A 27,468-nucleotide genomic window follows, 5' to 3' on the forward strand; every position below is an offset into this window, starting at 1 on the left:
ATATTTGCGCTCTTGTTTGCACTCTTATTAAAGGCATGGAACAAATTTAGGACAAAACAATAAACTGGATGAATTATCTTTATCAAAATGGGTGGATGTAAATGTAATAGATAATTGACTAGCTTAGGGTTCAAGCATGGAGTACAACAAATCTTCGCACTCCTTTTCTCGTTTTTCCACCCATTCAGGATGTCCCATACGCTAAATTCATTTGGTTAACATTTAATACATTTTTAAATGTTAAAAAAAATACATCCAACCCTTGATTTCCGGTAGTTAACTCTCTTATAATTGCAGCTGCAAATTTTGGCCCAAATGTTAAACATATGTGCAGAGAAATTCAGAAATTGAAATCCATAATGAGCCACATTTATGAACTTGACTGAATACCTTAAGTTGGGTGTTAGTGTTAAATTTTGTTTTGCATGATGGAATGAGTTTCATAAGTAATCTCAGTGTAAAACTGGCCATAATATGATGGAATTTTACACTGCATTTGAGAGTGAAACTAAAGTCTGAAACTAGAATACTAGTATTAACTAAAGGCAGTTACATAGATAAAGGTATGAAGGATGAATTGGATGAGGTAAATTGGTAAATTTGATTGAAAGGTATAATAGTGGGCACTTACTTTTAATTCTCAATATATCCACACTGTTTTGAAAAACAAAAGCTGAACATGAAAAGGGCATCATAATGCGGCTAACTAAAGAGTTTAAAGATAATATTAGGTTAGAAGAAGAGCCTTATAATGAAAACATTTGGTTAGGATTGAAACATTTTTAGATATTACAAAAGGATGACCAATACATAGTTAGAAAATAGATAAGCGTAGACTAGCTGCAATATATAAATATATTGTAAAAGATGACGTGTAAAAAAAGGAAGCCTGGCAAAAGTGAACATTTAATCCTTGGACAGGAAACTGGAAAAAATAAATTGACAGAACGACTGTCATTGTATTAGAAGCACCAAGAAGCATACTAGAAATAGTGGGGAATGGACAGATTAATTTCAGCCAGGAACTTAAAGCAATGTTAGTTTATTTTCAGAAAATGTATTGAAAAATGGCCGAAAGCTGAAAAGATCCATACGACCTGAGAGCTAATACTTATGGTTCTAGAAGAGGTCTGTGGAATGGTTGATCTCCCAAAGTTGCACAGATTTCAGTGGTCCCAGTGGATAGGAAGAAACACGTTATTATTCAAGAAAAGTGAGAGAGAAAAAGGAGGGAAGTACATACCAATTGGCCTGACATTGATTATCAAGAAAATGCTGGAATTGATTGTTAAGCAAGTTGTAACAGTACACTTAAATCCTAACATTAGGCAGAGTGGCAAGTGGGTTGTCCTATGAGAACAGAGATTGAGAGAAAACAAAGGAAAATGAAAATGTCACAAATGAAGGAAATTAAGAATAGTATTCAAGTAAAAGAACATATGATTTGGCAAAGATGACTATCGTGTTAGAAGATTGGAAGAATATAAAGAACACCAAAAAAAGACTGAAAGAATAAAGTGTACAAAAGAAAGCTAGGTAGAAATATAAGTAAGAGTTTCTGCAGTTATTTGATAAGGAAAACCGTCATTAAAGTGAAAGTTGATGCTCTAGTGAAAGTGTCTGGAGAATGTGGGAAAGTAAGGAAATGCTAACGAGTTAGAAATTTTGCAGCAATCTTCACTATACAATATAACTAACCTAGAAATAATTATGAATTGGACTGAAAGGAAGAGAGGAATTTAGAACGATTACAATTGCCATGGAATTAGGACTTCACACCAGGACTTGAAATAAAATAAAATTGCTGCTGAGGTAGTAAATGTATTGGCCTGAACTTTCCAAAGTTTCCTAGATTCTGGAAAGATTCCATCAGATTGAAAAATAGCAAGTGTGACTGTTCAAGAAAAAAGGAAACAGATGCCAACTATGGGCTAGTTACCGTTAGTTAACTGTAACACTATATTTTGCATTTTGTTGTATTACCCTGATGTACTTATGTAAGGTATAGTTTGTCTGGAGAGCGTGTAAAACAATACTTTTCACTGTATCTTGGTACATGTGACAATAATCAAATCAAATCAAAGTTACCTTAATATCTGCTACAAGGAAAATGCTGGAATCAGTTATTGAGGCACGGCAAAGTGTGCGGTGGGCAAAAAGCAGGCCAATTAGCCTAACATCCGTTATTGGAAAAATATTGGAATCCATTACAAAGGAACTAAAAAGTAGAACATTTGGAAGATCATTATTTATTCAAACAGAGTCAGCATGCCTTTATGAAAGGGGTGTCATGCCTGACTAATTTATTAGAGTTTTTTTGAGGAAGTCGCAATCAGAGTGGATGGAGGGGAACCAATGGATGTGGTGTATTCGAGAAGGCATTCAACAAGGTACTTCACAAAATGTAGTATATTGGCATGGATAGAGAATTGTGTTGCAGGAAGCATTGAATGGGGTTAAAGAGTTCTGTTTGAAATTTGTGATCTGTGACCAGTAGGGTTCCCACAGGGATAAGTGCTGGGACCACAGCTGTTACAGTACATGTTAATGACTTGGAGACGGGAAGTGAATGTACTGCAGCCATATTTGCAGGAGGCATAAAAAATAAGTGGAAAGGCAGGTTGCGAGAAGAATGTAAATAGTTGAGCGATATTTATAGGTTAAGCAAGTGGACAAATAGTTGGTAAATGGAGAACTCAAATGACATGGAGAAATGTGAATTTGTTTATTTTAGAAGGGAGAACAAAAGAACAGAATATTATTTATGCAGAAAGCTGTACCACCAAGGGACTTGGGGATATTTGTGCATGAAACACAGAAAGCTAGACCACGGGTAGCAGGTAATCAGGATGGCAAATGGAACGTTGGCTCTTAGTTTAGGGGGATTGGATTGTAAGAGTAGGGAAGTTCTACTATACTGTACAAGGTGTCAGCAAGGCCACATCTGGAGTACTATGAGCAGTTTTGGTCCCCTTATTTAAGGAAAGCTATCATTTCATTGGAGGCAGTTTGGAGAAGGACGGTTGATTAAGATGATCCTTGGTATGGAGGGTTTGTTCAATGAACAAAGATCGAACAGGTTTGAATTCTACTCACTGGAGTTTAGAAGAACGAGATGTGATCTCACTGAAACATAGGCTTCTTAAGGGACTTGACAGTGTAAATGCTGAGACGATGTTTCCTCTCATGGGATGAATAGTCTCAGAATAAAGAGGTGCCAATTTAAGAGTGTGTTGAAGAAGAATTTCTTCTGCCACAGAGTTGAGAGTCTTTGGAACTCCTTGCCACAGAGGGCTGGGGAGGGGCAGGATTCTTATGTATGTTTAAGGCTGAGATAGATTCTCGAGCAGTAGGGGAATCAAGGGCTACGGGGAAAATGCAGGAAAGTGGAACTGAGGAATGTCGGATAAGTCATGATTCTGTTGAATGATGGAGCAAGCTTGAGGGGCTCTGAATAGCCACCTCCTGTTCTTATTTCTTGTGGTTTTATGGTGATAATGGGAAACCAATAAATGTACTGTATTTAATTTTCCAGAAGGCATTTCACAAGATGCACATCAAAGAATACTTGGCAACATAACAGCTCATAGCTCATTAGGGGTAATATTATAGCATGAATAGAGGACTGATAAACTGACAGGAAGCAGAGTAGGAATTTAAGTTGGTTAGATTTGATGAGTGGAGGAATCTATGGGAATCAGTGCTCAGGCCTCAACTATTTCCAATTTACTTCAATACTTGGATGAAGGGATCAAATGTCTGGTAGCTAAATTTGCTGATGACACCAAGATAGATAGGAGGGCAAGTTGTGAAGAGGACAGAGGGAGTTTACAAAGAGATATATAGTGGATAGTGAGAAGTTTTTCAGCTGGAGCGTTATGTAGATAAGTTGAACTTGAAGATTTTGATAGGAAGAACAGAAAAGCGGAATATTATTTAAATGGAAAGCGATTACAGAACTGTAATATAGAGGGATCTGGTGTCCTAATACATGAACCGTTAAAAGTTAGCATGCTGACACAGCAAGTGTTTAAGAAGGAAGAATGGCTTGTTCTTTATTGCAAGGGAATGAAACACAAAATAGGAATATTTATAGTTGGACAGGGCATTGGTGAAACCACATTTTTTGGAATACTGTGTACAATTTTGAATTCCTTACTTGAAAGGATATAAATGCTTTAAAAGCAGTTCAGAGAAGGTTCACTGCACTGATAACTGTAATGGAGTGTTACCTTATGCAGTGAGGTTGGACAGGATGGGCCTGTACCCATTAGAGTTTGGAAGAATGAGGCAAAACTGGCATGACCCTTATGGGAAGAGGGCACTGGAAAACAAGCACCACTGTTCCTCGCACTGTCACAATGTATAAATGACCAGTTTAATCAAAGATGGTTAATTTGCCATTCACCAGGATTCAGCAATAAACAAAAGCAAAACTTATTCATTATAAACAAGCCTACTGTTTACAAAGTGGCAAAAAGAATTATTAATTACCAATATGCAAACTTAACTTATACGCCCTTTAAATCCCAACAAACACATGAATTCATAAATAGGACAGATAACACAGATAGTCCTGAGTCATAGAGACATAGAGGTCCACAGCATAGAAAAAAGGCCCTTCAGACCATCAAATCTGTGTCAATCAATAAAACAACCACCTATCTGTTCTAACACCATTCCCCGCACCTTGCTCATAACCTTTTATGTCTTGGCATTGTAAGTGTACATCTAAATACTTCTTCAATGCTATGAGGCCGTAAGTTCCAGATTCCCACGACCTTGCAGATGAAAAAGGTTTTCTTCACATCCCTTCTAACCCTCTGCCCCTTAAATCTATACCCAGGCCATTGATCACTCCATCAAGGAGAAAGGTTTCTTCCTGTCTATCCCCCTGATAATTTTATATTTATCAATCGTGTCCCCCTCAGTCTCTTCTCCTCCAAAGAAACTAACCCCAGTCTATGAGGGTGGTGTGGTTCCCTGCTGATGGGGATATGCCAGGTCCTACCCTGTCAGACATTCTGGGAAGGATGATTACCAAATATTAAACTATCCTATGTGTGCCCATTACGGCGCCAAGATTGACCACAACACTGCATCTGCTAGAGACCACTGAGTCTGCAGCCTGTAACTGGGATAGAGAGAAAGGAATCAATATTATCTAACACCTACAGCGACTTGCAATCCACCTACATTACTGGGATAGAGGGAGAGTTTAGAAATAGTGGATAGAAAAAAGACAAAAAGGAACAAATTCTTTGGATTAAAGGATAGGAAGCGGTGCCTTTATCATAGTTTTGCATTCTGGCAATGATGTCATGTTGATCGAGGCACTCCTGAATTCAAGAGCTGGTTAGTAGATCAAGGTTTTGGTTTGAGTAAGAACTTCTTTTCAGGTTCTTAGGTGTTGCCTCTTTTCCACTCTGAGAAAGACGGATTTCTGTCTTGGTTTGCAGATTTTTTTGGAGTTCTGAGTGTAGCTGCTCCTCGTCTTGGAATAAAACCACAGAATTGCACTAGCTGGAAATCTGAAACAAAAGCAGTAGATCTGGGAGTATCTCGATAGAAAAACAGAGTTAACCTTTCAAGTCGAGTGACCCTTTGTCAGAACTGAAAATAGCTGGGAAAGAGTGGCATTGATGAGGTTGGTGGAGGAATGAATAAAGTACATGGTGCCCAGAGGCAGCAAGAGAGAAAAAAGGGATAGGCAAAAAAAAGAGATAAATGCTGGATGAGGTGCCAACAAGAAGTGTAAATGGGTTGGCTGTGCTGGGAGCAACCCATACAAAAAAGGACAATTGCTTCACCTGGAAACTGTGCCTGGGACCTTGGACAGTGAGGGCAGAGGAGGTAAACAACAAAGTGTTGCGCGCTCTGCGATTGCATGGGAAAGCGCCTTAGGAGCATGGTGAGGAGTTGAGAGTGGAGCAGTGGACCAGGGTGTCCCAGAGGCAATGGTCACTGTGGAATGCTGACAAGGGAAGTGGAGTGGAGTGGAATATGTGTCTGATAGTGACATCCTGCTGGAGATGGCAGAAATGGTGGTTTATGATCCTTTGGATATGGAGGCTGGTGAGGTGAAAAGTGAGGACCAGGGATCATGCTTGTGCCCTCACCACTTCCCTCCCCTCCCACAGCAAATGCAGGAAATAGGTCAAACATGGCACAGGACCCTGTCAGCCATGGTGGTAAGGAATCTTTGGTTGCGGATAAAGTTTCTGAAGTACCCCTGTGGAATGTGGCATTATTAGTAGATTCAAAGGAGAAATTGAGAGCGTGGAATGGAATCTTTACAAGAAGCAGGATGTGAGGATCCATAGTAAAGGTAACTGTGGGAGTAGGTGGATTTGTAATGGATATTGCTGGCTAGCTTATCCCCAGAAATGGAAATGTCAAGAAAAGGAAGGGATGAGGCAGAGATAGACAGATGAAGGTGAGAGCAGAGTGGAAATTGGAACCAAAATCTCTCTTCCAGAGTTGGAAAAGTTGATCAGTTTTGCTTCCAATTTCCACCTTGCTCTCAACTTCACCTGCTTGAACTCTAAATAAGCTAAGGAGTTCGGAAATTACCTCTGCTTTCTTAGTTACTGTTTAGGGTCAATCATTGTCTTATTGGTGGCTTGCTCCTATTTGTTCTTTGAAAAGATTTGAAAGGCCAGATGTGAACTGTCCTCATTTGAAGCCCTGCATCCAATTGTTAATGAATAATCAGAAATTTTGGCAAAACAACTTGGAGATGAATGAAGTCAATTTTAATTTGAATTTCCTTCAGTCAGTGAGAAATGCTGATGAAATGTCTGACTTCCTTCTGTTCGTCTGATATTTGAATTATTTGAGGATGTCTTTGGTGACCACCACTCAGACACTCTTTATTTTTCACTTCCTGTGCTCATAGTCAGAGGGAAAAACCTGACAGAGTTTCTTCCATATACTCAATATGAGACTTTGTATTCCAATGGACATGTTTACTGATAGCCTAACAAATTTGTTGTTTTTCAGTTGATTGGACAGGTAGAATCTGTGTTTAACATCTCAACAGATAATGTAGAACTTATGATAGTATTGCCACAATACAGAAAATTGCACTGCTATCTCTTGTCCACAAAACCAAGACAAATCCAATCCATTATAGTCTCAATCATCAACAGAGTGAAATAAGGTGTCAGTGACAGTGCTATTAAGCAGCAATAAGCTGCTTACTAATACTCAGTTTGATTTCTGCCAAGATCATTCATTCTGCTCCTAAACTTGTTACAGTTTTGGTCCAACATGGACTGAAGAGGGAAAGTGTCAGGGCAGTATTTGACCTAGTATAGCATCAAGGATCCTTAGCAATACTGATGTTAGCAGTAATTGAGCAAACATCAGAAGTAGCAGCAATATCCTCCATAGCCATCTGGATTAGAGACAAGGGGAAAAACTCTCCACCGCTTGGAATTAAACCTAACACAAAGAAGTTTTGTTTTATTCATTGACTGGATGAGGGTGTCGCTGGCTAGGCAGCATTTATTGCCCATCCCTAATTGCCCAGAGAGCAGTTACGAGTCAACCCCACTTGCTGTGGGTCTGGAGTCACATGTAGGCCAGACCAGGTAAGGATGGCAGTTTTCCTTCCCTGAAGGACATTAGTGAACCAGATGGGTTTTTGGAACAATCGACAATGGATTCATGGTCATCATCAGATTCTTAATTTCAGATATTTTATTGAATTCTGCTGTGTCAGGATTCGAATCCCGGTCCCCAGAATGTTATCTGCATCTCTGGCTTAACAGTCCAGCGATAATACTGCTAGGCCATCGCCTCCCCCTCAGATGTTTCATTAGAGATCTTCCCTGTATCGTAAAATGATGATAAATTTCTTGACCCAAATAATGGTGAGCCTGTAGAACTCATGACCGCAGAAAGTGGTTGAGGCCAAAACATTGTGTTTTCAAGAAGAAGGGAGATGTTTCACTTTTGGCTAAAGGGGCCAAAGGATACAGGAGAGGGCAGGATCCGGGTATTGAGCTCAATGATCATCCATGATCGTATTAAATGGTGGAGCAGTTTGAAGGGTCAAATGGCCTGCTCCTTTCTTCTGTGTTTCTACATTACTTGAAATAGGCAAAGTGAAGAACTGTGATCCAGTAGTAAAGTGGCCAAAAATATTCAGCTCGAGCAATGACTTACAATGTTCAAATAGAACTCTTTGCAATCACATTATTTAACAGCCTGATATACTTTGCAATTGAATAATTTTCGAAATACAGCTTTGAGGTCATAATATTTGATCTCAGTAAAACTAGGGATGTATGTTTGTATTTGTTCCAGATATTTCAGCTTTAAAACCTTCTAAATTTGATACCGGCTCTGCAAGCTTTTTTTTTAATAAATAAGACCAAAAAGGAGGATGGCCACATAATTAGAGAAAAGAGGATAAAGTACTGTCCCACCCCAAAGGCTGTCAAGTCAGTGTTGTAGAAGAAACATGGCGTTTGGTAGAGTGGGTTTATACTTATTCCGCAGCTCTCCATTGATTCAGGTCCCCCTGCAGGTACTCAGCTGAATAACAGCTTCTCTTCAGTCACCTGCCACACAACGAGGCTACTGGCAATAAACCGGGAAAAACTCATGACGTTTTATGTCAACATTTATTGCCAACATCTTTCATGTGGAGTTTCAGATAGCAGCCACGCTGCTGGAGACAAAAGACAGGTCAGAAACCTTTAATGCTTGGTTGGGAAGAAACATTAGTTAATGTGTGCTCCTCGGACTCTACCCTTCCGCAGGATGTACAAAACTGGCAAAGTATTGCATTTTGTTGGTTATAAAGTGGTTTTGGGTATAGTAATGTTCTGTGCTATATAAATGCTAATCTTTCTGCCTTTCAGTGGTAACCCCTACAAGGCCCATGCTGAGGGCTCTTGTGGTAGTATCTCTACTCCTGGACCCAGAGGCCCGGGTTCAAATCCCACTTGCTCCAGAAGTATGTTGTAACCTGTGAACAGTTTGGTTAGAAAATGTATTAAAAAAAGACTCCGGGTCTGTAGATCTGACTGTCCCAGGCAAGAAAGCCATAGAACTGGCCCTTTCCTGTGAAAACACAGAAAAAATGGCTCAGGAGCTTCAGGGATACGTAGATGGTACCATCCACAGCTTTGTGTGTTCTAGGTAAATGAGGTAATGGACCTTGGGTACAGATTGACAAGGATGGACTACACCCTATTGAACAGAATGTGAAGTACATAAAAAGAACTCTGACTTCAAAGGACGCAACAGATTCAAAATCTTTTTCAGATCTCATAAATTACAGTGGGAAGTGTAAACAACTTGATGACCCTACTGGCACCCCTCCGTGTCCTGCTAAAAAAAGTTAGAAATTGTCATGGCAAATGCACGAGAGAGTCTTTGCAAATGTCAAACAACAACTACTGTCAACAAATATATTAGCCCATTATGACCCCCTGAGACCATTCATTGTACTTGCGTTATCTCCCGCTATGCAGTAGGGGCAGTATTATCACACTGTTAGGACAGTGGCACAGAATGTCCAGTTGTGTACACACCACGAACCCTGGCAAAGGCAGAAAGGAAGTATACCTAGATTGAGAAAGGTAGTTTGGCCCTGGTATTCACAGTGAAAACATTCCACCAGTATGTCTATAGTCAACATTACACCAGAATAACAGATCGCAAACCTTTGCTGGGCCTCTTCAAGGGAAGAAAGGGCAGTTCTTCACATTGCATCAGCCTGGATCCAAAACTGGGCGCAACAATTCTGTGCTTATGTATATACCTTGGAATGTCATCCAGGGAAACATAAAGCCAATGCAGATGCCTTGAGCTGCCTCCTGTTACCCAGCAGCCAACAATCACCTCTGAAGATGAAACAATACTTTGGTAAAATGTCCATCCTAAATTCAATACCTGCCAAGCAAATCCAGGCTTGGATTCAAAAGGACCTTTCGTTGATGAAGCTATGTCATGTCATCCTACAAGGGCATCTTTGGACAAGTTGAAACTATATATCTTAAAAGTTGAGCATAGAAGATGACATTATCTTGTGGGGAACCCAGATAACTGTCCTGTATGCAGGCCAGTGGCCAATACTTCAGCACTTGCACGATGGCCACGCAGAAAAATCTAAAATGAAAATGCTTGCAGGAGGCTATGTTTGGTGGCTTGGCATAGACACTGGTACCAAAAACCTGATTGAGCAGTGCAGTAAAACCAGAAAACTCCATCAGCAGCCTCATGGCACCCTTCGGACTGGCTGTGGAGACCCTGGGGGCAAGTACATGCAGATTTCCCAGGCCCATTTATGGGCTCTGCATTCGTGATTATCACTAGCGTCCATTCAAACTGGACTAATGTGCACCAAATGGCCTCTACTATCTCTCACAAAACTGCAGAGAAACTCCATCAATCTTTTAGTATGCATGATATACCCGAGGTCCTTGTAACAGACAACAGAATTCCGTTTACCAGCGAGGAGTTTCAAATTGTTATGAAAACAAATTGGGTAAGGCACATCCAGATGAAGGCCTACCACCAGTCCTAAAATGGCCTGGCAAAGCAGGCAGTCCAGGTATTCAAAAATAGCATGAGAAAGTAAACTACACTGTCTTTGGAAACAAAGCTTGCACATTTCCTCTTCAACTGCTGGAACTATTAATAGGCTGACTCCTTTGGACTAGGCTTTCCTGACTTTCCCAAACTTGGGCAGCAAGGTTGAATTAAAACCAGAAGCTCAAAAATAGGGGCCATAATGGACTTAGACCAATCAGAGATTTTAAACCAGGAGATATGTGCTGTATGACTCTGACTGCATATGGTCCACGAAAGGACCTTCATTGATGGCTTGCCATGGATTCTGGGCGTTATACTTTTTTTAAAAAAGGGCCAATATCGTACACGGTTAAAACCAGGGAGATAACTACAAAAACCGCATCAACCACCTCCACAGAAGCGACTGTTTCAACAGACACACTACACTGTAGCTCTGCCACTAAAAGCTTGAGAGCCACTCCTGAGGACTGTGAGGAGTTGGAGTCCGAGATGGAGACGGAAGCAGGTAAGTCAGTCAGAGGTTGCCACCAGGGGTGATCCCCCTACAGTGCCTCTTCGGTCTTCACAAAAGAGACCTTTGCCTACTGATGCAAACCCCTACCCCACCAACCAGCCCCAGAAAACACCAGGAATGGGGTTGTGGGCAGAACAATGCAAGAAAGCAAAGGGGACCTCTTGGATTTTGAAGTTGGAGGGGGGTGCTGGTGTGGATGTGTAAACTCTACAAGGTCCATAGGGAATCACTAATTAATCCCCTGGTAGACCCTGTTGAGTATGCATTCCCTCATTGATTGGCAATGGCCTGCCTAGCTGGAACTCATCACCTGAGACTTTTATATAGCAGACCCAAGAGGCCTTTGTCGCACAGTGGTAGCACCCTGTCTCTGAGCTTGGGAGACTTCGAATTCAAGTCCTACCCGCTTCAGGTATGGCTGACATCCCTGAGCAGGTGGTATCTTTTTTTTTAAAAACCAAGAAAGCAGACCCAGGGATGGACCTTCAGAACTGTCTGTCCTGGCCTGGGACTAGCCTGTGTACATAGTGGCTCTATTTGGGTGTTCAAGAAATAACAATGTTCCTTTCCAGTCAGGCTTCCTGAGTTGTTACACTAGTCCACTGTATTCGCTGCTCACAGTGCAGTCTCCTTTTCTTTGGCAAGATGAAACAGAGACTGGGTGATTGCTTTGTGGAATACATCCACTCTGTCCATGGAACTGACCCTGACCTCCCAGTTGCTTGCCGTTTCAATAAACCACTTTGGTCTCATGCTAACATTTCTGTCGTGGCCCTCTTGCAATGTTCCAACAAAGCACAGCCTCCAGCTCGCACACCTCATTTTCCACTTGGGCACTTTACAGCCTTGAGGTCTCAATATTGAACTTAGACTTAATGCAATCAGTTTCTGAAGTTACTATTTTACATTTTTATACATTCTCTCCTCTCTCCCACAGCCTTGTTTTGTTTATGTAATTGGTTCCATAGAGGGGACCTATTTCCTCCCTTTCACACCTTAATTTACACTATTATTACATCTGTTTTTCTCTTTCACCATCATTAATAATCAAATTACTTTTTGCACTAGGTCTGTGCCTCTGTCAAAAGTATAATGAAGCCCAGAGTTTAACACTGTTCAGCTCTGAAAAAGAGCCACATCGGTCATGAAATGGAACTCTGTCTCTGTCTGCACAGATCCTGCAACAACTTATTGGCATTGTTGTTGAGTGGGTAGTCCTGTAAATGTTCACTGTAATTTATTCACATTTCCCAATAGTTGAAGCTTCTGGATGAGAGAGACTTGGCAATAGTGATCTACTATTTGGAAGAATAAAGACATTTTCTCACTGACAAATTGCCTGTATGGAGAAATGCAACAACGCCTCAATTATTTTGCAGTCTTCCAAAGCATTCACGTAACAGACAGGCTTCAAAAAGAAAGGAAACATTTTCATGCACGTATTTTTTCACAAACAAAAGTTTATTATTCCCAATGCTTTACATTGTGTTTTTGCACCATCTCAGATCTTTACAAGACTTCATGAAAATAATAGGTTTTGGAACAGCACTGGTTCAGATTCTCTAACAAATTCCGGCCTCTTGTCAATAGCTACCACAGTACCTTCAGTTCTTAGATTCGGTTTACAGGATACCAAACTAAGAATGACGTTTGTGCATTGGAGAGCAACTGGAGCTTTTGAGCTGTGTATACATGAGGCAAACACTGTGTGTTAAGAATTTCAACAACTTGCATTTGTGGAACACCATTAATGCAAATAATCACCTCAAAGTGCAATCAAATGTTCACCAGAATGAATGAGAAACTTGGACCAGTGACTAAAGAACTTGTTAGAAGAAGTGAGCTGAAAGGAAAGACTTGGGAGACGGTGGTGGAGAGGTTTCTTATGAATTTCCAAAACTTGGAGACTAAAGAACAGAGTCTGGTTTCATATGGTCGGGTGGATAAAAATCAGAAGAACCCGGAGTTGTCTAGTTGATGTATGACTGGTTTAACAAAACAATAAAGTTGTTTTAGATTTATAAACAGTGTTTAGTCTGCAGTATTATCTGCGTAGGAACTGAGGATGGTTAATAAGTGGGACCATGTTACAATAGACAGGATAGGCTGCAGGCAGAGATTTATATGAGCTGAAGTTTATGGGGAATTGTAGGCTAACCAGGAGACCAGCTGAACCTGGAGCAAGCAAAGACGTGAGGAAGGTTTTGAGCAGATGAATGGAGGTGGACACAATGTTAGAATGAAGTAAATGGTACACAGAAATGTTACCGTAGGGAAGGAGACCATTTGGCCCATTGCATCCACATCAGCTTTCTAAATGAGCATTAGGACTTAATGCCAACCTTCTTCATTTTCCCCGTACCCCTGCATGTTGTTTCTTTTCAAATAATCACTTAATGTCCTTTTGAATGTCTTAATGAACTTGCTTTTATCACTTATCCAGGCAATGCATTCCAGGCTCAAGCCACTCGCACGGTGAAAAGGTTTCTTCTGTCTACTCTGTCCAAAGCTTTCATGATCTTGAAATCTTCAGTCTGTAATGTTACTGGTTGTTCAGTTATCGGTATGCCTCTCTGCAGTAGTCCATTCTGTTCTGTATGACGGCCCATGAAGACAACCTCAGCAGTGATCTTGGGTTCATGTTGCTCTATATGTGACCCCACTACACTGTTCTGTATCTGTAAAATCTTCCTTACTGTCCTGTTTTGACACTATCACCTTGATAAATTGTTATGATCTCTGTACCTTAATTAGTTTGTACAGTTTTGGATTACTCGTTACTTTGGTTAGACCCTTGGCATGTGACTGTTATACCTGTCATGTTACTCCACTCATTTGGTTTGTCTCCAGCACCACCTTATTTTTAATTTTTTGTAATTATCTCTCTGCCTCATTTAATTGGATTATAGGTCATTCATTCGCTTGTTATTCAGCTATTGACATTTTACTCACACTGTCTGACACGCTTGATCATGTGAAGAAAGTTATTATTCAGCCTGTTGACACTCCACTGATACCATTTGTGCGATCTTTTGATCTTTCTGCCCATAAATTTTGTGCCTGTGTGCTTCTCTGTCACTTCTTCTGACGAAGGAGCAATGCGTCAAAGGCTTGTGATTTCAAGTAAACCTGTTGGTGTCATCTGACTTCTGACCTTGTCCACCCCAGCCCAACACCGGCATCTCCACGTCTTGATTTACTATGAATTTCTTTGGGACATCTGGCAAGATATCCTCCTTTCCTACTGTAAATGGTGAGGCAAAGTAACTATTCAGCATGTCTGCCATTTCCCATAATCATTGATGATGCCACTTTCAGTCTTTACTGGGCCAACTTTGCTCCTGACCACCCACTTTCCCTTTATTTAACCATTTTTTTTCTTATTGAATTTGATGTCCCTGCCAAGTTTTTTTTCATAATCCCATTTACTAGCCTTTTGTTGGCCTTTGTATCTTTCCCATACAGCAGGATCTGTGCTGTTCTTGCATTTTTGTAAGTCCTTCCTTTTTAATTTTATGCTGTCCCTGATCTATTCAGTAGTTAATGGCTTATTTTTGTCTATGAAGTGGAGCTTTTCCCTCTGTGGTATACACCATTTGGATAGTACAAAAACAAAGTTGCTGGAAAAGCTCAGCAGGTCTGGCAGCATCTGTGAAGAAAAAAAAAAATCAGGGTTAACGTTTCAGGTCCGGTGACCCTTCCTCAGAAGTTCTGATGCCTGGTCCTGCATCTCTAAATTATTTAATTAGATTTTAATTTGTATTTTTTCAATTTCCACAGGTTTTTAGTTTCTAATCTATAAGATATTTCTCCAATTTACCTTTAATCTCAAAGCAATCTGGAAAGGTATTCAAATTATCAATTACTTAACCAACCTATTAACTTGCAGCTTCTCTTGTGATGTCATGTTTTCACTGTTTCTGATCCCAGAGTCTCCTGTCCCATTGGCTTCTCTTTCCCCTTATGCCCCAAATTCCCTAAGACCTTACTTTGATATGAAAGAGCCAAAATGAATGAAAATGAGGGACCGATCATCTCCTCCCTCTTTCATCTAACTTTGTTTCAGTAAACCCCAACTACACTCTAATGCAACAAAGCAAGCAATCCAGTACAGATAAGGTACTCTATACTCTTTACAATAATAGGGTATGCATTTTTTTTAACCTGACATCTTTAATTACTAATGCACATATACATGCAGGTATCTTTGCTCCTGCACCTCTTTAGAACGCAACCCTTAGTTTATATTGTCTGTTCATGTTCTTCCCACCAAAATGAATCTGTTTATAATTCTATAATATTATGGAGTGGATGACTGTTCAGAAGCTCCACTCTAGGTTGAATAGAATGTTGAAGTTGTGAATAGAGTTGAATGGCTTGGTGTCAAGGGAATGGGGTTTGTGGCAGGGATCAAAGATAAACTTGTTGTTCCTAGTGTTTCGGTGGAGGTGATCATGTGTCATCTTAAACTTGATTTAGATTTTCAGATTAACAGGACAGAGGGGATCTCAAAATGGTTTTGTGTCCAAGTTCATTACTGCTTTACAACAGTGACTGCATTTCAACAACACTTCATTGGCTGTAAAGTGCTTTGGAATAGTAGCTAAGACAAGAAGACGACAGCTCACGGCTATAACATGTAAATGTGGAACTTTGGAACATGCTAAATAAACCCAAATGAATTTTTCAAATCAAAGGTTATGCTGATATATTAATTATATTAGTGTGCAGTTGATGCAGGGGCCTAGATTAATGATCTTTCCTAAATTCAGGGGAAAGCTGGAAATTTAAATGTTTTTTGTATTCCTGATTTATTTAATTAACTAGAATCGGATGGTGACTATGAAGCGAATGGATTGTTAAAAATTCCCATCTGGTTTACTAATGTCCTTTCTGGAAAGACTTCATCTGTCTTAGCCATTATGCGACTGCAGATCCGCAGCAAACTGCTTAATTCGTATCTACCATCTGAAGTAGCCTAGTAAGATTCACAGTGGAATTGACCTGCTCTGAAACTGAATAGATAAAATCTTAAGGTAGGCTGGCATTGATCTAGGCACTGGGCACAGCAAATATATGTAACCTGGTCCTACTTGCTAATGTCTGAGACCTGTGAGAGAAGTGTCACACAAACAACTCGAGCACAATCTGATATAATCATGCTCTCCGAGTCGTACCTTTTTAGCCATCATTGCAGACATCTCCATCCTTGACTATGTTCTACCCCCACCAGTATGGCCGCTTTTCCTGGTGAAAGGGAGTGGTCTTTGAAGCTTTCAGCATAGGCTGTGGACCCCATGAAGTTTCATGAGATCAGGTTATATGTGGGAAACAAAGCCTTTTGCTGCTTAGTACCACAGCCTCTCTCAGTTGATGGATACATAACTGTTCATGTTGAACACCAGCTGGAAGTACTGCTGAAGCACTGAGGTTAACATGGGCACAGCATATATTCTAGTAGGTGACTTTATGTTCATTTCGAAGCATGGCTCAGTATCAACACTCTTTACTCCTAAAGTACAATGTTGCCAGAGTTGGCTTGTAGAAGGTGACAAGACAACTGGTCTTCTCCAATCTGTCACAGATCCGTCAATCCATCACAGTTCATCACACAAAGTATACCTTGCATTGTGTTGTGTTCCATACTGCCTAATTTCTTACAGCCTTTTCATTATATCTCCAAGGAACAAGTCATGAGTGTGTTGGAGCACTTGACATTGTCCAGAATAAAGGAGCCAATTTTGGCATCCAAGTACTATTTTAAATATTCAGATTTTCATCATTGGTGCATTGTAGCAGCAATGTATCATCTTCAAGAAGCTCTGCGTAAACTCTCAAAGCCCCTGTCAGCAGCACCTTTCAGTCCTGTGAGCTACTACCTAGAAGGACAAGGGAACGCTACCTCCAAGTCAGCATCCTCGCTTGGAGCCCTAATGATGTTGCTTCAATATTGCTGGGTCAGAATCCTGGAACTTCCTATCTAACTCCATTGTGGGTGTAGCTACATCACACATGCCGTGGTTCATCACCACCTTTCCTAGGACAGGTGGGACAATAGTAGCACTTTTGTCCAGCCCTAACAATTAATTAATCAAAATGAGAAAAAAAACCATAATTATTAGCATGACCCTGAGAGTGATATGCATTGTTTAATACTGTGCTGTACAAAATGCCGCCTCTAGTGCAAGTTGCTGGATGCCCTGAGATATTGCGAACTCATTTGAGGATTATATAAATGTTAGCTCAATTAAAGATGATTTGTGGGTTAAGGGAGGGAACTGGAATAATTAAGGACTTGCTAATTTACGTCTGTGTACTTACAAACACAATCGATAATTTGATGTTAGATGGGGTTGAACTTCAGTGCTCTGAGCTCTTTACTGCAGCAGGAAGCAGGAGGAAAAAAATCTTCCTCTGGGTGGGCAAGTTTCAAACAATTTATATCATTTACAGGAATAATTGGGATGACTAATAGGCAGTCAGATTTTGTGTATAAGAAGTGGTTCCATAAGAGCTTTACATCAGTAACCCCAATGTTACTCCTACCACCCACTAACACTTTCTGTAAGAATTTTACCGCTTTAAGGGAAGCTGGTCTGTTGACCATTCGATCGGTGTCTCTCAATTAGATATGCACTCAAATCTGTATTGGATCCAAATTCATTATTGTTCCATAGGAGTTAATAATGTTTCAGAATGCCTAGCAGCTTTGCAGCAGACATCTTATATAATATAACCTGAATTCAGAAATCTGACATATCAGTTTTATCTTCAAAACATATTAGAAAGCAAGTTGGCATCATTTCAGAGAATGTCAGCTCACTTATCACTGATGATTATTTGGCAAGTCTGTTCAATTTATATAACAAAAATGAGTAATTTGATTTACAAAAAACAATACTGCATGGGAACATGCCTTTCAGACCATCAAGCCTGCGCCAATTCTAATCCTTATTTAGACCCACTACTTATTGCCCATATACGGTTTCTATCCCTCTGTTCACCTCCCGGTCACGTGTCTATCAAGATACACCTTAAGTGTTACTAATGTGCCTGTTTCTACGAATTCCACTGGCAGTGTGTTCCAGGTAGCCACCACCCTCTGTGTGAAAAATTTTCCCTGTACTTCTTCCCTAAACTTTCCCTCCCTCACCATGAGCCTGTGCTTTCTTGGAGTTCACCTTTTCCCCTCTGTGAAGAAACCTCTGACCATCCATCGTATCTATGCTTCTCATAATTTTGCAGACCGCTATCAGGCCATCCCTCACCCTTCGTCGTTCCAGTGAAAACAATCCAAGTTTATTCAACCTCTCCTCCTACCTAAAACCCTCCAGACCAGGCAACTTCCTGGTAAACTTCCTCTGCATGTTCCCCAAAGCTTCCACGTCCTTCTGGTAGTGTGGTGACAGAACTATATGCAATATTCCAAATGTGGCCTAAGTTTTATACAGCAGTAACGTAACTTGCACACTTTTATATTCAGTGGCTTGGCTGATGAAGGCAAATGCACTGTATGCCTTCTTGACTACCTTATCCATCTGTCTTGCCACTTTCAGCGATCTGTGAACCTGTGCGCCTAGATCCCTCTGTATGTCAATGCAGTTGTGTAGTAATTTTGGAAACGTTGGATTACCATGTTCAAGTTTGAGCACTCCACCTGAGAAAATGATATATTGGTTTTGAAAGAAGTGCAGCAAATATTTACCAAAATGTTTCTGGATCTTAGGGGATTGAGGACAGAGCTGATCAAAGTCAGTAAGATGTTAAACACATTTGATAAGGTCAGTATGGAAAAACAGTGAGGAATTAAGAGCAAGAGAAAATGATCTTAAATTTATAACTACGTCATTCAGGAGCATTGTTGTAGAATCCCTGTAGAAAGAGGCCATTTAGCCCATCAAGTCTGCACTGACCTGCTGAAAAGCATCCCACCCAGATCCACCCCATCTCTGTAATCCTGCATTTCCCATGGTCAACCTACCCTGCGTATCCCTGGACACTGGGCGATTTAGCACGGCCAATCAATCTAACTCACACATCTTTGGACTGTGGGAGGAAACCGGAGCACCCAGCGGAATCACATGTGCAAACTCCACACAGACAGTCACCTTAGGGTGGAATCAAACCTGGGTCCCTGGTGCTGTGAGGCAGCAGTGCTAACCACTGAGCCACCATGCTGTGCTTATTCAGGAGCACATTTTCATGAAAAAGATGATGGAACTCCCTGAAAGATTATGGATGCTGGAACAATTGGAGCATTTGGGTGTGGCTAGAAACTGACACAGATTCATGACCCTTTGAGAGAAGTAATTTTTCCTCAACTGTGTTTTAAATCTGCTACCCCTGTCATCAAATTGATCTTTGGCATTCACAAGTGATCACAATTCTATAAACCCATCAGCAACTTGTTGCCAGCCAACTCTCACTTTGCGTACACACCCCAGTCTCCTTTTGCACCTTCCCCGACTGCTTGCAAAGCAACAGTGTAAGTACAACCCAAAATTAGTTGTCACTTACTTTTTAAAAGTATAACAGTTCCTTCCTCAGCTCTTTGTTGTAAAACAGTTCTTTTCTCAATTCATAACCAAAAATAAAGTAAAAATATATTAAATATCAAAACTGAGATTTGATGTATTTTTGCTGGGCATTGAGGGATCTGGACCAAAGACAACTAAATGAAGTTGAGATGCAACAGATCAGCCGTGGTCAAATGATGAAGCAGATCCAAGGACTAAATGGCATAACCCTGTTTCCATTTTCCTATAACAAGGTGTAGAGCTGGATGAACACAGCAGGCCGAGCAGGAAAGCTGACGTTTCGGGCCTAGAAACCCTTTTCTGAAGAAGGGTCTAGGCCCGAAATGTCAGCTTTCCTGCTCCTCTGATGCTGCTTGGCCTGTTGTGTTCATCCAGCTCTACACCTTGTTATCTCAGATTCTCCAGCATCTCCATTTTCCTATAATGCTTTTCCTACTTTTGTTATCATAAATGCTTAATATGATCATCTTATGGCACAATGGAGTGTCCCAACCTCTGTACCAGGATAACAAGGTGCAGGGCTGGATGAACACAGCAGGCCAAGCAGCATCATAGGAGCAGAGAGGCTGACGTTTCGGGCCTAGACCCTTCATCAGAAAAGGGGGAGGGGAAGGGGGTTTTGAAATAAATAGGGAGAGAGTGGGAGGCGGATAGAAGAGGGATAGAGGAGAGGATAGGTGGAGAGGAAACAAACAGGTCGAAGAGGCGGGGATGGAGCCAGTAAAGGTGAGTGTAGGTAGGGAGTTAGGAAGGGGATAGGTCAGTCCAGGGAGGACGGACAGGTCAAGGGGGCGGGATGAGGTTGGTCGGTAGGAGATGGAGGTGCGGCTTGAGGTGGGAGGAGGGGATAGGTGGGAGGAAGAACAGGTTAGGGAGGCAGGGACGAGCTGGACTGGCTTTGGGATGCGGTAGGGGGAGGGGAGATTTTGAAGCTTGTGAAATCCACATTGATACCATTGGGCTGCAGGGTTCCCAAGCGGAATATGAGTTGCTGTTCCTGCAACCTTCGGGTGGCATCGTTGTGGCACTGCAGGAGGCCCAGGATGGACATGTCGTCTGAGGAATGGGAGGGGGAGTTGAAATGGTTCGCAACAAACAGGTGCAGTTCCCAGTCGCGAACCGAGTGTAGGTGTTCTGCAAAGCGGTCCCCGAGCCTCCGCTTGGTTTCCCCGATGTAGAGGAAGCCACACCGGGTACAGCGGATGCAGTATACCACATTGGCAGATGTGCAGGTGAACATCTGCTTGATGTGGAAAGTCTTCTTGGGGCCTGGGATGGGGGTGAGGGAGGAGGTATGGGGGCAGATGTAGCACTTCCTGCGGTTGCAGGGAAAAGTGCCGGGTGTGGTGGAGCTGGAGGGGAGTGTGGAGCGGACAAGGGAGTCACGGAGAGAGTTGTCCCTCCGGAAAGCAGATAAGGGTGGGGAGGGAAAGATGTCTTTGGTGGTGGGGTCGGATTGCAGATGGCGGAAGTGTCGGAGGATGATGCGTTGGATCCGGAGGTTGGTGGCGTGGTACGCGAGGACGAGGGGGATTCTTTTTTGGTTCTAATTGCTTGGACGGGGTGTGAGGGATGAGGTGCGGGAGATGTGGGAGACACGGTTGAGGGCGTTCTCGACCACCGAGGGGGGGAAGTTACGGTCCTTGAAAAACGAGGACAACTGAGATGTACGGGAGTGGAATGCCTCATCCTGGGAGCAGATGCAGCGGAGGCGAAGGAATTGGGAATAGGGGATAGCATTTTTGCAGGAAGGTGGGTGGGAGGGAGGAGGAGTATTCTAGGTAGCTGTGGGAGTCGGTGGGCTTGAAATGAATATCGGTTTCTAGGTAGTTGCCCGATATGGAGACAGAGAGGTCCAGGAAGGGGAGAGAGGTGTTAGAGATGGTCCAGGTAAACTTAAGGTTGGGGTGGAAGATGTTAGTGAAGTGGATGAACTGTTCGAGCTCCTCGTGGGAGCACGAGGCGGCGCCGATACAGTCATCAATGTAACGGAGGAAGAGGTGGGGTTTAGGGCCGGTGTAGGTACGGAAGAGGGATTGTTCCACGTAACCTACAAAGAGGCAGGCGTAGCTTGGGCCCATGCGGGTACCCATGGCTACCCCCTTTGTCTGTAGGAAGTGGGAGGAATTGAAAGAGAAGTTGTTGAGTGTGAGGACGAGTTCGGCTAAGCGGATGAGGGTATCAGTGGAGGGGGACTGGTCGGGCCTGCGGGACAGGAAGAAGCGGAGAGCCTTAAGGCCATCTGCATGGGGAATGCAGGTGTAGAGGGATTGGACGTCCATGGTAAAGATGAGGTGTTGGAGACCGGGGAATTGGAAGTTCTGGAGGAGGTGGAGGGCGTGGGTGGTGTCACGGACATAGGTAGGGAGTTCCTGGACCAAGGGGGAGAAAATGGAGTCTAGATAGTTGAGATCAGTTCGGTGGGGCAGGAGCAGGCGGAGACAATGGGTCGACCAGGGCATTCAGGTTTGTGGATTTTGGGAAGGAGATAGAAGCGGGCAGTGCGAGGTTGGGGAACGATGAGGTTGGAGGCCGTTCCCCTCCCCCTTTTCTGATGAAGGGTCTAGGCCCGAAACGTCAGCCTCTCTGCTCCTATGATTCTGCTTGGCCTGCTGTGTTCATCCAGCCCTGCACCTTGTTGTCTCGGATTCTCCAGCATCTGCAGTTCCTACTATCTCTGTACCAGGATGTTTAGTTTCAAATTCCTGACCTGCATGTGTATCATTCCATGTCCAAACAGATTGATTTTAAAATGACTTAAAAGGTTTATATAATAACCTTAAGCATATAATTATATTTACCTGATGGAGTTGGTAATACAGGTAATTCAGCTATTATGCATGTTTCATCAACACGAATTGGCTATAACACGATTGACAGATTAGTGAACGCTTTTTGGAATACATGGGCTTTCTGTTGTATGGGTATAGCAATTTTCTATGGTGATCTTCTATAGTGTAATTTTTCTGTAATGATTTTCTATAGTGTGATTCTCTATAGCATGAGATCGCACAGGAACGCAACTATTCCGTAATACCGGAGCAACCTGTATTAAATCAATGGTGGGGAACCAACTGGGTGGATAGATATTACTTTCTTTGACTCTCTTAAGAGACAAACATGTATAAAAGTTTAACTAATTTCGAGATAACATCAAAAGGAGGGTCAGAAAATTACTGCTGGTTCTCTAATACTCAATTATATTTTGCACCTTGGTTGTTCACCTTTTTAAAGTTTTTGAGGACAGTTCTTAGACACAACTTGGAAGTATATAGAGTTACTATATGACACCATAAAATCTGTTCAAAATTTGAAATATTCTAATTTATAATCTGTCATTGATTTCCTTTGTATTTACTGTATGTTTTTCTTTGTAGGTGCACAGAGAAGTGATTCCAGCCCACACAGTCTATGCCTTGAATATTGAAAGGATACTAGCAAGACTCTGGCATCCTAGTCATGAAGAGTTGGAGCAGGATAAGATCCACCGTCAGAGGCTAGCAGTCAAGGAGGGACTTGTTTGTTGACTGGTTTGGGCCAAATGCTAGTGATCAGAGCATGCATTGCCCCCACTGTGAACGAATGCAGTAATCATTGCATTAAGTCTGATTTCTCCTCAACCTTTTGTCCGTGTCTGTCATCACCAATCAGAGTCTGCAATGTTGAGAAGTCTGAAACAAACACAGATCTGGCAGCATCTCTGAGAGAGAAATATGACTCTTTTTCCCTGCTGAGTTTCTCCAGCATTTTCTGTGCTTGCTTCTGATTTCCAGCATACCCAGTATTTTGCTTTCATTATGGTGAGAAGCCTCATTGGCAATATGTCGTGAAGTATGTAAATTGTAACAATTTTGTTCAAAGTGTTCATAATTCTCATAGAAGTTGGTTTATCTGTCAATTAAGATATGTACATTGCTGAGGTTTACCTGCAAACATCAGAGGCCAGTTTAAATAACTTTTTGTCTGCTTTTAAAGTGTACTGCCTTGAAGTTAGTGAGCGTGATATTCATGTACAGATGTTCTGAAATTCTTGCTGTTACATCAGAGGTGTGGATGTATCTAAAATAAACTGGTTTGTGTTTACTCCTCTGGTAAAGTATGGGATGGAATTTCAAACAGACTGCTTTGAGCAAGGGTTTGTACTGAATATTCCACACCATAATTTGAAGGCTTGCATGGTTTGTCAGTTTTGTCTAATACCTGTCTACAGATGAAACCTTGGTACTAAGTTTCAGATTCTTCTTTGTTCATCGGTAGTTTTTCATAAACACTTCAACTGAGTATAGATATCTCATTCAATAGGCAGAATGGCTTGAGGTTTAAGATTGCCAACACAGTATAATGACACTGCGAGAATTTTATTTTTATACAATAAATTGACTGCAGTTGATCAGTATTAATACTAATGTCTTTTCTTGGATAGACTAGTGTGTATGTTTTTTTTTAATGCTTTTTGGAGTCTCTGTGCAAAAACACAAGTGTTCATTCAGTAAAATTTAAATATACCAAAATCAAACATCCTTAAGTGATGTTGTAAAACTTCCCAACTTTCTTCTCTGAAGTTGAACTGCATAACCACAAAAACTGACTTCTTCGAACATGATTCAGTCTAAAAAGCTTATCTAAGATGCATACAGTTTAGAAAACATGTATCTTTCCAATCTTTTTTGTTTTGAATGCATGTTCTGATGATTTGATATAATGCTGAATTATAAAGAGGTTGGTCTCTAAATTAGTTCATGGCTTAAAAGTGCTTCTGGACATTTCTTAAAATATAGCTGTTTCCATCCTGTTGATTCACTTCCTGATATAATAATTTCACTTACTCAAATTGCTCTGAGTTGTGGGTGAACAGATTATGCTACCTTAGTCAAATGTATGCTTGCCCTTTCTTAAACCTTCTCCTATAGAACTCTATTGCTTCACAAATGTTGGGAACGTTGTCTATAATTTAGGAAATGCTTTAGTATTCGGTATTAACCTTTGGGCTGACAGTTAATAGTTATTATAATACAACTTGTCAAGTTATGGCACTGAGAAGAACAGTTTTGATTTTTGCAAAGTTCATTGAGACCATTCCTTTTTTTTCCTCTGATTATGCCAGTTTTGGATTTTCAATCTTGTGTCAACTTATTGGATGCATTTCACCCCTTTGGGTACTTTGCCACTCCTGATTCCTAACCTAATGTGAGAGTACCCTTCAGCTTTCCTAGAGGCATGAATAATTCTTATCTTAAATCCTCCCTAGGTAAGGCCATATTTACCATCTTTGCCTACTCCAAAGGACCTATCAAGGCACCAATCCCTTTATATTTCCCTTTGGAATGCTTTTTCAGTCACAAGGCACTTACTCTCCTTGACCCCACTTCTGCGTCTATTCCAGAAAATATGGAGCATTGAGTGACCGTGAAAAAGTGCTTCATTAACAAGATGGTAAAATTGGGCATTTGTTGCAATTGGCAATTTAGTGCAGAGAAGGAAATTTTTAAAAAGTCTTTCATAGGATTTGGGCATTTGTCACTCATCTCTCATTTCCCTTCAACTATTAGGCACATTAGTTGACAGTTAAAAGGCAACCACATTGCTGAAGGTCTGGAGTCGCGTGTAGGCCAGACCAGCTAGGGACAGTCGTGAACGTGATGAGTTTTTAAGGCAATTGATGACAATTGTCATTCGTCACCATTAGTGAGACTAATTTTATTTTCAAGAGTTAGTAATTAATTGCATTTAAATTTTATCAGCTCAGGATGAGCATTGGTTTGGGGTTCTGGAATACTTTTCCAGTGACGTTACTGTGGTCCACTATCTAATCAATAGGTGCTGCTTTTTATTAGCTTATTTTACGTCATGATTATTCTTCATTTGTCTCTAAGCTAGGAATGTCTCTAACCTAGGGGACAGGCTGTTTTGGATCTGGTATTGTGCAATAACTCAAAGGGCTGTGAATCTGGAATTCTCCATCTAGGAAAGCTTTGAATCCTTAGTTGGTGAGTAACTTCAAATTAGAGCTTGTTTGATTTTTGGGTATGAGAATATTAAGGGATACAGGGCAAATGCAGAAAGATGGAGTTGAGGTAAAAAATGAGAAATAATTGTGTTGCTGTGAAACAGTCTCAAAAGACAAAATGGTCTACTCAGCTCCTTTTTATGAGAAAAATTCTTCCCTCCAATCACCTGCAAATGCATTTTCAAAATTATGTTAGAAGGATGATTTATGACCAACACTTCGTCCACACTATGTAAAAAGCTGAGAATGTCAAGTTTTTTTTAAAAACCTGGAATGATGATTCCCATTTTGTGTACAAGTTGCTTTTTTGCTCCCCTTTCATTAACCATCTACAATCTTTGAATTCATTATATTCAGTTTTATGCCATATATAGCAATTTGTCTTGTGTGAGGTTGTCTTGGATGCCGACTTTTCCAACATGTGACCCTGTGATAGGATGTGTGGCAGACGTTCATGAGAAGATGATTCTTGCATTCCAGATCTTTCAGCTGTATTGTCTGAAGATGCAGTGGCAGTAAATTCAAAAATAACTTTCAAAAGGAAGTTGGTCTTGTACTGAACTGAAATGTTTACAGTGTTTTGGCCCAGGAAGTAAGGGAATAGTTTTCCCATAGCTTCACAGATGCTGCCAGACCTGCTGAGCATTTCCAGCAACGTCTGTTTTTGTTCCTGATTTACAGCATCTGCGGTCCTTTCGGGTTTTATTTAGCTTTCTCATAGCCTTCATTTGGGTTCGAATTCAATGACTATCCATTATATTTTGTATCGTTTTCCTTTTATATTGCATGTTGTGTTCCCACTATCTCTATTACTGCACCCTGTAACCAGCCATAAATAATTTGACCACAACTTCAGGATGAGATTAGTGACAGATTAATCTTTTGGATTTGCACTGAAGGTTCTATAGAATTTATGAAAATCCATTTTTACCACAGCTTTTTGTATGGAGTCTAAATTACCAAACAAAACATTGTCAGCCATCAGAGCTTTTGTTTTAATTCATTCATTCATGGGATGAGGGTATTGTTGGCTAGGCCAGCATTTTTAGCCCACCCCTAATTGACCAGAGGTCAGTTAAGAGTCAACCACGGCTGTGGGTCTGGAGTCACATGTAGGCCAGAACAGGTAAGGATGGCAGTTTTGTTCCCATAAAGGGCATCAGTGAACCAGATGGATTTTTCCACAGCAATCAATTCATGGTCATCATTTATACTCTTAATTCCAGATATTTATTGAATTCAAGTTCCCCCATCTGCTGTGGTGGGATTTGCATCTGGGCCCCTGAATATTACTTGAGGTCCCTGGATTAACAGTCCAATGATAATACCACTCGGCCATTTCCTGGGATTATTGCAGCAAAGGATTCTCTCTATACCCTTTTTAAAATGTTCAAATTGCATTGAGTATCTCCTTCAGATTTAGAAGTTTGATATTTGATTGACATGAAAGGTGTCAACAGGAATCTGAACTGCAACTTGTTTAAGGCTGAATGAATGGGCGAAAAGTTTAGAGTTACTACATTGTTGGAATTAATTTCTTTTTAACTTGGCTTAGCTTAACTTGCATCACACCACAGTTGTGTGTGTAATCTGACCTCAGATTTAAAAGTTAGCCTAACAGCGAAGACAAAAAAATTACTTTGTTAATGCCCTTTAATGAGTGAAATTGGCCAAACATACATGGACTAGCCTGTGTGTCTCTCAAGAACCCTTCAGCAATGTGGTTGACTGTTGGCTGTCCTCTGGGCAATTAGAGATTGGACTAGCAAGCAAAACCATCATTCCATGAGCATATTAAAAGGAAAATCATCTGTATGGCAAGAGGCAGAGCTGTTTTTTGCTTGGGGTGGGCCCTTAAA

At 41.1% G+C, this 27,468-nt stretch overlaps 1 protein-coding gene across 1 annotated transcript in view; it reads left to right on the top strand.

The window, feature by feature from the left end:
- tada1 (transcriptional adaptor 1) overlaps nt 1-23,998 on the top strand; it is a 52,927-nt gene extending 28,929 nt beyond the window's left edge. Inside the window, exon 8 of the mRNA XM_048601979.1 lies at nt 22,980-23,998. Within this exon, the coding sequence (XP_048457936.1) occupies nt 22,980-23,129 (150 nt within the window). The 3' untranslated portion in view covers nt 23,130-23,998. The remainder of the gene's footprint in view (nt 1-22,979) is intronic.
- The last annotated feature ends 3,470 nt before the right edge of the window (nt 23,999-27,468 follow it).

Source organism: Rhincodon typus, chromosome 10 (genome assembly GCF_021869965.1).
Source record: "Rhincodon typus isolate 14 chromosome 10, sRhiTyp1.1, whole genome shotgun sequence".
NCBI classification, from domain to species: domain Eukaryota; kingdom Metazoa; phylum Chordata; class Chondrichthyes; order Orectolobiformes; family Rhincodontidae; genus Rhincodon; species Rhincodon typus.